The sequence below is a fragment of the Cloeon dipterum genome, chromosome 2 (assembly GCF_949628265.1).
Source record: "Cloeon dipterum chromosome 2, ieCloDipt1.1, whole genome shotgun sequence".
NCBI lineage: Eukaryota > Metazoa > Arthropoda > Insecta > Ephemeroptera > Baetidae > Cloeon > Cloeon dipterum.
In genome coordinates this window covers 10,290,096-10,302,563 of record NC_088787.1, presented here as the reverse complement: position 1 = coordinate 10,302,563, position 12,468 = coordinate 10,290,096, and the positions used below count along the sequence as shown (strand labels likewise).

General features: G+C 41.2%; 1 protein-coding gene across 3 annotated transcripts in view; it reads left to right on the top strand.

Annotated features, from left to right (window-relative positions):
- Positions 1-12,468, top strand: part of LOC135936902 (protein dead ringer-like) — a 103,242-nt gene that overhangs the window by 28,529 nt on the left and 62,245 nt on the right. For all 3 annotated transcript variants that reach the window (XM_065479908.1, XM_065479907.1, XM_065479909.1), the window contains exons 2-3: positions 2,801-2,935; positions 9,960-10,472. In XM_065479908.1, the coding sequence (XP_065335980.1) occupies positions 2,801-2,935; positions 9,960-10,472 (648 nt within the window). The remainder of the gene's footprint in view (positions 1-2,800; positions 2,936-9,959; positions 10,473-12,468) is intronic.

Sequence of the window (12,468 nt, the reverse complement as noted above, 5' to 3'; positions counted from 1 at the left end):
AAAATCCAGAGGATTTCAATTTTTCCCATACATTCCGTACATTCTAAAAAAAATATTTTCATGACAGGCTCCAAAAGTAATGACAGAGAATGAAAAGTTAATTTGCTATTGTAACTAAAGCCATACGAAATAGGGAATAATAGCAAGAATAGGAAAAGGTTTCTGCATTGTAATAGAACAGGAAAAGAATTTAGATACAAGAATGCTTTTTGGAGACGACTTGTAGGATTTTGGAATGTGCGGACAATCAATCAGCAATCGTACATACTCACACATACAAAAAAAGAGGGTGAAAAATATCTTGTAGTGTGCATACTGTGCATTAATGATCCTACTATCTCAAAAAAATTCATCTCCAAGGAGCCTCTTATTGTGAAAAATTCCATTCGTTGCGATTGTCGTTGTCAAAAATAAGCTGAGATTTTTTTGTGTGGCTGAAATTGCCTGAAGCCTGAAGGGAATTTTTTCGCTTTCTATAGTTACATTCTTTAGTGACTGTGGAATAGGAATAACCGCCGGTAAACAGCAACAATTATTCGATCAAACCCTTGGCAAGAGGGCCTCTTGCTGACATTCAAAAATTGTCGTGACCCTGTTATATGGTCTTGACGTGCGGGCACAAAACAAACACGAGCAATAAAAACGAGATTCGGCAATTGCGCTCATATTCGATTGTGAGCTTCAGTCACGACTTTATTCGCACAGCCCGGCTGCAGATTAATTGTCTTCAGCTCTGCCATATATGTTCGTGAGTGAATTTTGATCGAACGTGTTTGTCTAAATACATGTGTGCCTCTTTTTATTAATCCAACATGCATTGGAGCTGTGAGAAAATCATGTGAGTGCCGTCCTATTGACATTTAACAACTGGGAGGTTATATTCAATTACAATAACACGCGTGCATTACAAGTATTGTTCCGATCAGGGCAGCCAATAGCGGACCAAAGAAAGACTGGGGGGTCTCGACGATGACTGCGCTGTTTGCTGACGATGTAAAAACAAAAACTAATATTGTCTTTTGATGGATCAGACTTGACTGGCCTACTATACACATTGATTTATCCAGCATTATGTTTTTTATGTGTGTGTACCTCCCGCTGCATTGTTGCTGCTCGCCTGATTTTATTTGGGAGGCGAGAGATGCGAGGTGTTATTGATGGCTGCGGATAATTTCGTTCGAGACGCGAGCTATACAAGTGATACTCCGTCACGCCTGGTCGTCTCGCTCTCTGCAGGTGATTCTGATCACGTTCGTGATATTATTTGGCTCGTCCACGCTAGTAGTAATAGCTCGTTGTCTGTGAGAGTATGGGGTGCCGTGCCATTGAGCATCCAAAACGGATATTTACATGGCGTTGTTGGTAAAATTTGAACCAGTTTGATTAGAGGAATAATTGTGTTTCTGGGATTATAACATCATTTAAATTTGCTTAAAATAAATCACTTTTTACTAAAACAAATATATTTTCCAATTTCTCTCATTTATTGTAGAAAATTGGTCACATTGTCTGAACATGAAGACATTTTTTCTTATTATTTCCTGCCTATATAATTTGAATCCTTCACAGAGACTGTGTTTAAAAATGTTAAGCTTCAGAGTTGGCTCATGAAATCATAACAAGGATTTTCTGGACTGAGCAGTGCATCATTGCTTTTTAAGCAACTTTCTAAATAAAACGAAACCACATAATTTCAGAACCAGCCACAGATAATTCCACGCCATTGTGTTATTCATTGTCATTGAAAATCAGGTACCACACCCTTAGAGAATTTTCACACGCATATGCGCCGAGAGCCACGCTCGGCCTGTGCTCCATTCATGCTTTTATGGCGCCAAAAGCCAATAGTCTGAATCGAAAGCACCTGATGTTTATGACAGGCTCATTCTGATATGCAAATTCAATCAAACGGACTCTCCCGATTATACCGGACACAAAAAATCACCGTCAGTGATATATAAAATAATTTCTTTCTTTCGTGTCTCGCTGCTTTGCGTGTCAATCGGAGCTTCTGAATCAAATTGAAATCCGTGTGTAATTGCTGCAAAAATAATAGTAGTAATAAGAAGTGTCGGCTTGTTAGTTTGAGCTGCGGTGAAATTTCGCTTGCTCACTTGCATGTCGGGGGGCTTGGAAATTAATTCGAGCGTTGGACGGACTGTCTTCGCGAGCTTTTCTCGCCCGCGCGCGCGGTATATTAAGCAAGTTAACGTATCGATTCGGTACGCTTGTTTTGTCACTTTGTGCCCATCAATAACGCGCGCGGTACGTCCGCGGCTCGAATTCCTCTCGCTTCTCCGCCACTTTCATTCATCCCGCCTCTGCTGCTGGAATACCCTTCCGCCTTGCTGGCAGTGGGATCATCAATAATTCCCACGTTGCGGTGAAAATGTAATTAAATTTGGTGCCTTGCCGATAATATTAATGATGGCAAACAGGAGCATTATTCAAATGCTCGGCAGAAATTAGAAACAGAAGCGAAGGAACGAACGAGCAGAGAAGCATCACTCGTTTGTATGTGTGTGTTTATCAGAGAGAACGCGGCGGAGAGACATTGACAAATGATCGCATTGATTGAAAACGTGGAAGAGAGCTAGCGAGCGGTGAAAATGCGCCGAATTTCAGCCCTCTCTGCCGCAGGCCGGAATTTTATCACAAAAATTTTAACGTTTCTGAAAACTTACGTGTCCGTGTTTTTTGATTGGCTCTTTTATTTACGTTATCAAAGTGGCGATAAACTGCAGTCCCATGCAAAGGAAGTGCTTTTCTAACCTCCACGTTTTTTTGTTTTTTGTTACAGTCCAACGAGGAGGTGGAGGAGGAACCCATCTCAGATGGAGAGGCGTCGGCAATTAAATCAGACGCTGAGGGCAGCAACGACAGAAAGGAGCAGTCGCATCCCTTCCCGTTCATTAGTAATCCAATGCTGGAAGAGGTAAGTTTCTGAGCGATTCTATTCGAGTTAAAAATTTTTATCGGAAATTTCAATCAAATGAGATATTTATTTTTGTACCGAAAAACCACAAAAAAATCTGCTTGCAATTGATTTTTCTAAATTTATGATTAGTTTTTTCCATAACAGTTATCTACCTATAAAAAATAACAATTATCCCATAAAGATTGTCATCATTCATATGACAATCAGCTACTAATAGCTTTGTTTTTTTTATCAGGTTGCAGGGTTGTAAAAAAAACCATATTTTTGCAGTGCAATGATAAAAAATGGGGCTTTCCAATTTTTTACCAGTTTCTTGCAGGCAATGTTTTCACCTTATTTTTCAATGATTTTCTATATAATTAGCTTACAACCTCGAATTGTCAGAGATATATATTTGGAGAAATAGAAGCAGCAAAATGGCAATTTAAAAGAAAATATCTGCACAGTGGAGGAAATTTTGAGCACTCCGACCGAAATTTAAGATTATCGGAAAAGAAAAATGGAATAAATTAATTTCGTGCGCAAGAAATTGGTAAAAATTGAGTGGTATAAACCGTTGAAAACCAGTGGTGAAAAAAAACCGGGTGCTAAGCAAATGCAACCCTGTCGGGGTGTCTTAAAGGGTGATATTTTTACACATTTACTCGGTAAATTCGAGAAATAAACTTCAACTAGATAAAAATGTAGATACGAGTGTCTACAAAACACCGCAAAAACCAGACATTTCTATCTTGTTACAATCCCTGAAATTTCATAGAGGGGTTTGCTTCCCTGCGTTAGCCTCTTTACAGCGCGACTCTCTGCACAATTTTCATAATTCTCGCCTGCAGTGAAACAAATCCAACGCCGCATTCCGCCGGTCGTGCGGATCCAAATGTTATCCGCATTCAATATAGAAATCCTGCGCTCTTCCGAGAAATGTGACACTATTTGCATAATTGCCGAAACGAAAGAAATAAAGAAAGAAACGCGCCGTGCTGCAATTACAGCGAGCAGTGGCGAGGGGGCAGAGGAGGAGAGATAATTGCGTGTGGACATGATCGGAATCTATAGCCAATCAATAAATTTATGAAAAAAGAAAAGAAACGCGACGCCGTGCAAGTGCTCGAGTTGTGCGCGCGGGGTCGGCGCGGAGAGCGGGGGGCCACACACGACACGCAAATGCGAGGCGAGGTAGAAAACCGCAGAAACGGCGGCGGCGGCGGCGGCGGAATTGCTACCTGAATTGATCTCACTGCCCCGACTCGCGCGACTCGACCAATTTTTTGCACACGATTCGAGTGTAGCGGCTACTGGTGTTGCCGGCCGGCGAAAATGTTATATAGAAGCCAGCGATTATCTTTTATTATAAAGTGCTACTGGTATTTTTTGATATCTAAATGGGGCACAATTACAAGCTGATGGCACGCCAATATAAAAATGATATAAAGAGTTGCGTGTCTGTCTGTCTGCTGGGTGCTGGCTGCCGGTCGGCCCGACGACGGCATCCGAAGCAACGAATCCCCCACCGCTGTTACCTGTTTACTTATGGTAGTATTTTTAATAAGTGGATTGCATGCATGCTTTGCTAAAGTTGTATAAAATTATACGCGGGATACCCCAGGCCAATACGAAATGAGGAAATTAAAGGCATTGCCGGCTCTTTCGTATAAAATAATGTGCTGTAAAGCAATTATACATTTGCTTCTTCTCTTTCTGCTGCTGCTACTCATTATATTTATACGTGTGTTTCATCTCGGAAAATGAGCCCGGGGAAAATAAATGATTCGCAGTAATGACGCTCGCCTCTCAGTCAGCAGCAGCGACACAAACGATTTCGACTGGCTTTTCTGTAATTAGCGTGCAAAAAGTGGATATTATAATATGTATGGCCGCGAGTTGGGAGGGCTGCCGGGCGGGTCTGCACTTGAGACCACGTTTTCCTGTCGCTCCTCTATTTTAATTGGCCAAATTGTAAATAAAATCGAAAGGTGCTTGAAGGCTGCATTGTTGTTTATTTAAGAACAAGTACTAATTTAATTTCCGTGAAAATTACTGCTCATACTAAGACAGAGTATTCTTGTCTTCAAATCGGATCTGTATATACAGCAAAACACTGAAAAATCTTTTTTCTTTAAATATATTCTCTAAAAAGAATTTGGACCTTTTTTCTTAAAAGCGCTGTTTGAATTAAATTCATAACGGCAAGAAAAAGTTAACATGTTATTTAAAGGTGAGAAAATCAGCATTTTTTATTTCTCCAATAATTCGCACAGCGTTGGATTAATCGATAAAAAGCGAAAAACACTGACAAACCGTTTAATTTTTAGTGAAACTTGGAAAAATCTGGACTTTAATTGTTTCCGTCCATATTGGTTGATTAACGCTCATTGAGGAAAAAGATCAATTTTCTGCTGTAATAATTCTTAAAAAATATTTCTAGAGCCATCAGGCAATAAATTAAAAGTAATTAAGAAATTGGATAGAAAATTTCATCAAATCACTTTGTTTAGTTTGATAATATTTCCTGTCTCGTTTCCTGAACAGCTAATAATTGAACAGCGCAAATGTGTGTCGCAGATTTGCCTAATTAGCATGGAGGCCCATGATTTACAGCTTGTTCACCTCGCCGTCGCGCAGCGTGCCCGCCGATTTCCGCCAAAAAGCAGATTCCCATGGCGCAAACACGATGAAAGCCTGCCGATCACGACACTAAATAGCATTATAACTGTACAGCTCGCATTAATCAATTCATTCTATTTATGTGAATTCCATCAGCCGAGTCCCTCCCGAGGTGATTAAATAAATGATGAGGGGATTTATTCGCACGATTGCCGAAATTGGCTTCAGAGAATCGCGCGCGACGTAAAGCACCTCTCGCGTGGTGGTAATTAATGAGAATAGGAAATAAAAACAGAGAACACACGAGAGACTTTACGACTTTTTTTATCCGCCACACACCCACGGGGCATTAATTGCGCGCCGCGAATGCACTCTTTCATTGCGATACGTATGTTTTAGGCTGCAAATTTTATTATGTCGGTTAAATTTCATGCATGCGAGCAATTTGAATAATAATACCGCGGCACCAGAGTTTTAATGCGGTCGCAGACACATTATGTGTGTGTGTGATTGCAAGGGTAATTTGCTTTTTTAAAAAATAAATGATTACGCCGAGCAAGGGATATACGGCGGGTTTTATTGTGGAGCGGTTTTCGATGTAATTTCCTGTCGCCGCGTGTGTTTATTACCTTCCTTTGCGATTGTTCACATCTCCTCCGAACATTCTCGCTCAGCTGTATTCATTATTTCGCCGTTCTTTTCTTCATCACTGTACGAGTTCATTTCGATCACTATTCCAACACCACAATTTTATTTAACAATATTAAAGTTAGAAAACTTGTGAAATATAAATATGCTTGCTTAAGAAACGAGCGTGAAACAAGTGGACTGGAGTAGAATTACGTAACTTTTCGTCGTGACAATGGGAGATTAAATTTAACTACATTTAGTTTTGTCCTTTTTTATATTGTGCAATCCACTCTTGCAAATTTCATAAGAAATTTAGACACTATACTATCAATTCAAGCTTTGGTTCTATATTTAGATGAGGCGGTGGGTGAACTTGATAGTCCCCTTCTGTTTTGCTATACCTTGATAACACATGTTTTTTATCATGGAAACCACGTGAAATCATATATATTTCAAGGTTACTCCTACCTGAAATAAGGTTCTGATGCCGAATTTACTATGCCAGTCGCACGAATACGTTTAAAAGGAAAGCTATATCAGGCCGAAGTCTCCTTGACTGACCAAAGGCACGTATACTATATTGTTGGGAAATTCGCATCTTCACCTCTACAGGCTGTATCTTGAAGGACAGCTTAATTATTTTATACATTTTGTTATCGCTGTTTTTATGTATCGAGAATTTTGAATATTTATTTATTCCTCAAACACCATATTATACATAAAAAAGAGTAAAAAGGTATCAGGTCGCTATAACGTCAAGAGATAGCCGAGCCAGACAAGGCCTATGCACACACTTGAAAATTTTTGCCAAAGATGAACTTTGAGGTCAGATGAAAAATACTCAAAATTGTCTCTTTTGAAGGGGCTGAGGCAAATTGCTCCATTGCTTGGCGATCCGAAAAGAAAAAGCTCGTTGGCCGAAAACTGTTCTAACCGGGGGCGGCAGCAGGCGCTCTTCACCTTCCAGGTCTGGGCGCCGTCGCATCAAACTCCGTCACACCACTGCTACATTAATTTCTTGAAAAACAGTATAGGTACGTGGAGCCGTGACAGAAATGCGTCTTTTGGTAGTACAATTATTCGTCTTTTATTTCGGTTCGTGGTTGAAGAATTAGTAATCAAGACTGTGAAATTACATTAATAATAAAAAATCACAAATACAAGATAAATGATTATAACAATATAAACATAACATTCGAAATACAACTTACCCCGTAGTGCGGGTCTGATATTATCAAATAGTTTTTTATAGAATTTTCTCGCACCAAATCTCAGGAAAGAGTTCATTTTTTGCTGTGACTGCTTTGGTGCGAGTCTGATAGTGCAGTAGGGGATAAGGTGCAGTAAGGGTCCACTGCTTGTCGCACACCTTTGAACTGCCACCTAGCAAAGCGTATTTAATGCAAACTAGATATTAGGATAGTAGTGGTGAGAAGGCGCCACACTATGTACTCACTAATACTTCAACCACGAACCGAAATAAAAGACGAATAATTTCACTACCAAAAGACGTATTTCTGTCACGGCTCCACGTACCTACAACAGCAAGTCACCGTACGGGAGCTGCATTTCAACCGGCAAAATTTTCTGCTTGTCCGGCGCTGGCAAATACTCCCCGTGGATGAATCTGATTGCTCTAGGAAAAAATTGAAACTACAACGTAAATTTAAGACAAAGTAATTTCTCCTAATTGTCAGTCATAGCCAAGAAGGTCTATATAGAATCATGTAGAACGAGGAAACTCCATATTTTTAAGTTCTTATGCAACATAAGGAAGATCAGTGAAAAATTTATACCTGCGTTCTTACAGAATGGAGTCCTCCCTCTCTTTGTTCCACCCTTCCACATTCCTTTAAGCAATACCAGGGTTCCATTTTTGATGTTGCTTGTAGGTTGGATTCGGTTAGTCAGCCGAATACTTCAGTCGAAAATTCAATACAAAGTGCCGAAAATCGAAAAAAAAAACGGAAACCCCGTTGCATTGGTAGCTTCTGGTCTGAACCTAGCAAAAGGTGCCACTATCAGGCTACCGATCAGAGATGGGTGCAGTTCTTTGATTGGATCTTTGACGTAGCGTCAGCCTAAGACAGCAGCGCCACAGTAACCGCCAATACTAGCGAGTAAGCAGGTCAGCCAACAGCAAGCCTGACTTGCTAGATTTGGTTGTTAGCTGCTAGGTCAGCGCTTTACGTTAAAATGCCAATCAAATGAGGATAGCAAAGACCGAGATACTATGTCAGATCTTGGACCTAGATCCAGGATTGTTGGACAACTTCTTGGTTTCATATTGTTGCTAAGGTTTTTCTTGTGACAAAATTTAAATCTTCACCATCTTTTCCTGGTCACTACTTTCCTTACAATCAAGGATAAGTAGTCACAGGTACCGAAATTCCTTTAACTCAATTGCTTGATTCTTTTGTTGTGTTGATTTGACTGTTTGGTATGAGGAACACATCTAAATGAATATTCTTCAATGAACTATAATTATGATGCGCAGTTGTTTCCTATGTTATGAATTTTATTAAAGTTGATGTTGGCTGCGTGTGTGGACTGCGACTTGTGTTAGATGGGACGACATCGGAAAAGTGTAGACTTGGCTGCGTCGCTGAATATTTGTAGTGGTGAGGCTCGGAGAATGGGACGGAATAAAGACTCGGGACGTGTCCGAGTGGGTTTGTCAGGGACTTCGGTGAAGCGTGGCGCAGCATCCGAAGTGTGGTACCGCTTAAGTCCAGGCGTGCGATTGACAACATCGGGGACGGAAGCAACATCGTCTCGCTGCGATGACAATCTTTTGCGTCTTACAGGATCATCGTCCAGATTGTCCTCAGGGTTAGTCCCGTCGTCTAGGCTGTTGCAGGAATTCTCTCTCTTTGGAATTGCGTCGCGTCGGTTTATGCTCGTCAAACAATGTGGTTTGTCTGTTGTGTGAATTGTGTGTTGAAGAATGGTCATTGTTAGACGGAATGGGGGTATCCATACAGAACCAACAATCAATAGGAACCACATCCATTGACCTGTCTAGTGTCTATCGTAACTCTGGATGGTCGCTTGGTACACCAAGATATTTCATTCATAGTCAGGAAGGTTTAAAGACACTCCATATTTTGAAACTCTTAGGCAATATTTTATGGAGGGGCAGAAAAAATTGTAGTTCCCCTCTCTTTATTTTATTATTAAAATTATGGTAGTGCTACAAACTTTTTCCAAGAGGCTGCATAGTTTCTAAAATTTAACTGTAACTCAGTCCTCAGTTTGATTTTTGCTGATTCTTCATAAATTTATTCCAGCGAACAATTTGGGTTCTTACTTTGTTAATTTTAGTCAAGAGTTCAAACTAATAGCCAATCGTACACTGCAAATCAGGGATGAAAAAATGTCACTGCGCTGCAGTGAGGAAATCTCAACCCGCCGCATGTCACTGCTGCGCAGTGCGAAAAACTCACCTTTGACACCCCCAGGTATAGTGACATACGGCGGATGAAATTTTCTCACCCCTGACTTGCAGTGTAATCCTCTAAATAAATTTCGTCACATTGTACTGTGGCCACTCCTCCTCCCTTCCACTAATTCATAAGTTGGTGGGGATGTAAGGCGCACTCTTATCAATACAGGTCATTTATCCAAAGTAGGACCTCCATAATACATCTCGTCTCTTCACCTTTCACGTCGTTTAAGAATTATTCCTGCTTGATGTTTCTTTTTTTCATGGAGGTAAAGTTTCCAAAGCAAACCGAATCAACCATCATCTTCCATAAATTAACCAAATTTTATTTCATTTTGCTTGCAGGAGCTAAAGAAGCTGGCCATGAGAGGCATGCGTCAAAGGGACTTAAACGAAATGAGGTACGATATGCTACGTTTGGCGGCGATGGCAGCCGTCAACAGCGACAACGAACAGCGCCGAAGCCCGAATGGCAGTCCAAAGCAGACCGTGCAGCATCCGTTGCTGTCGATGAGTGCCTCGACCATGGTGCCTCCTCCTGCGCCCTCCTATTCTTCCATGCGGCCCTTCCCCAGCATCGCCAGCTACAACGGGGCTTTAGCCGCCGCTTCCGCCAACGGATTCGCCGTGGCCGCCTCCGCGGCCGCCTCCTCCTCTGCGTCGGCATCAGCCACATCGACTGCCACATCGGCTGCCACTTCGACCGCCACTTCAACAGCCACTTCAACCGCCACTTCGAACGACACGTCGAATACCACAGCCGCCCAGAGGAATCCTTCCTTGGCCTCGTCGCCTAACTCATCGGACTCTACCGGCTCTGGTGCGGCCACCTGGGGCTTCGAGGAACAATTTAAACAGGTGCGTCAGGCAAGTAGTTGTTCTTCCATAGTTCATTTTTCAAGTAAATCGGTCTTTGATGGTCCTTTCTGTAGTTATAGGCATGCTTTATCTGTCCAAAAGCATTCTTCTTATTTTCCACCGCCGCTCGATAATTGATACAAATAACGGACCCATTGCCGATTTGAAGTCAAAGGTCGCGCCAAAATGTGGCGAATCATAACTTTTAATTATCCGTACTGACAAGAGTTCTTGGTGATATCATTATTATGAAAGTGTGCACCGCACACAAATCACGATCGAGCCGATCTCTAATACATTTATTTTTCATTTCACGTCCGCGGCGAGGCACGAGAAAGATCAAATGTGTGTGTACGTTTTACCGGTCTAATGAGAGCCAGCGGAGGCTGCGAAAAGAAATACAAATTATTATATCAGCCATATTTGCCGTGGCACGCAATCGTACTTAATTTCGCTTGTAATACTCTCGCGGATAATTGCGCTTGCAAGACCGAGCCACCGTCGGAAGACGGTCATATCGCCGTCCCAACCTTTTTATTATGGCATTATATATACCGTGTGTTGGTTGATAAAACAATTTCCACGCATCGGCCCTGTTTCTTATATTTATAGTGGCTTTTTATCAAAAATTGGTAGCTACGTAGCAGGAATTGTTTGCAAGTTGAAAATAAAAATATTTTGGGTCAGTAAACTCAAATTACAATATGAATTTGCAAAGCTTCATGTTTGTTACAATGAGGTTTTTGATTTCTTTGTTTAATCACTCTTTTACGCGTGAATAGAAATTTAGAAACAATCTTATTGGTCAACCTGTCAGAGAATACACAAAAAAACTCATCGATTTTTTTTTTCTCTTTGAAACAGCAACATGGATTTTATTTCTTTCCTGTCTCCAATATCACTTATAGAAACCCATCATCAATCTATCTCTGGCGTGATTTTGTTAGTCCTACGTTTTATTTATTTCGATTTATATACACATGTAGAGGTTTCTCATGCGCTAGAGTAAATAATTATCTTCTGGAGTATAGAAGGTCGGCCGGCGTTAATCCACAGTAATTGCGTACACACAATTCGATCGAAGCCAAGCAAGTTGCCGACGCCGACTGACTCCAGCTGTTTGCCATTTGGATGCACAGAAAATATGCACGGAGCCGCTTTCAAGGCTGTGCCATGTCGAAAATCTATTTTTCGCCCGCTCGTGCAGCGCAAGCCTGATTTCAATTAGGCTTAAGTTATTAGACTCCTCTCCTCCTTCATGCGCCGGCTCTTGAAAGCTTTATGAACACGTTTGCTGGAATTTAATGCGTGTCGGAAAGCGCCGCCAAGGCAACTTTGTTCCCGCGCGCGACGAAGGAAACGCGAATTTCATCGTTCTCGAAGAGTGCGTCGCACGCGCGATAATTGAGTTTCCAGACACCATTACACGCTGTTTAAGCCGAAGCCAACCCCAATTAATAATCCGCCAGCGCCCCTCACCGAGAGCAAAAGAACAGTGCCAGAAATAGATCGTGTTTAATTATCACCAAAGATTTTGGGGTGAAAAAGCCAGCCTTCTGCATTAAGCTTTATTTCCGTTCATGAAACTGCGAATGACGATGAAAGTGGAGAAATAGACATTCTCTCGTTGAATTCCCTCATGGGAATATAGAAGAAGAGAGGAGAGATTGTGAGTTTTTCTATGGCATTTTTGCGGAAATTCATGCAGGAGAATATAGCATGTATTAAATAATCACTAACCTGCTGTGAAAAATCGATTTATTCTTGTAAAAATGTTCAAGTTTGAAAAAAGGGGTGGTAGTAAGGAGTGTCTTTTAACACCAAATTTTAACGTTTTTGCAAGTCATGTTATTTTTTTTATCCAAAAAGCACAAATTACAGTGTATAACTCTCTTTAGAAACGACACTTTTTGTCCTATTCAATTTATAGTTGCCAGATCAGTGTACGGTCACCTCGCGCGCCGGGCGGTTTCATATCGATAAAGTACGGACAATC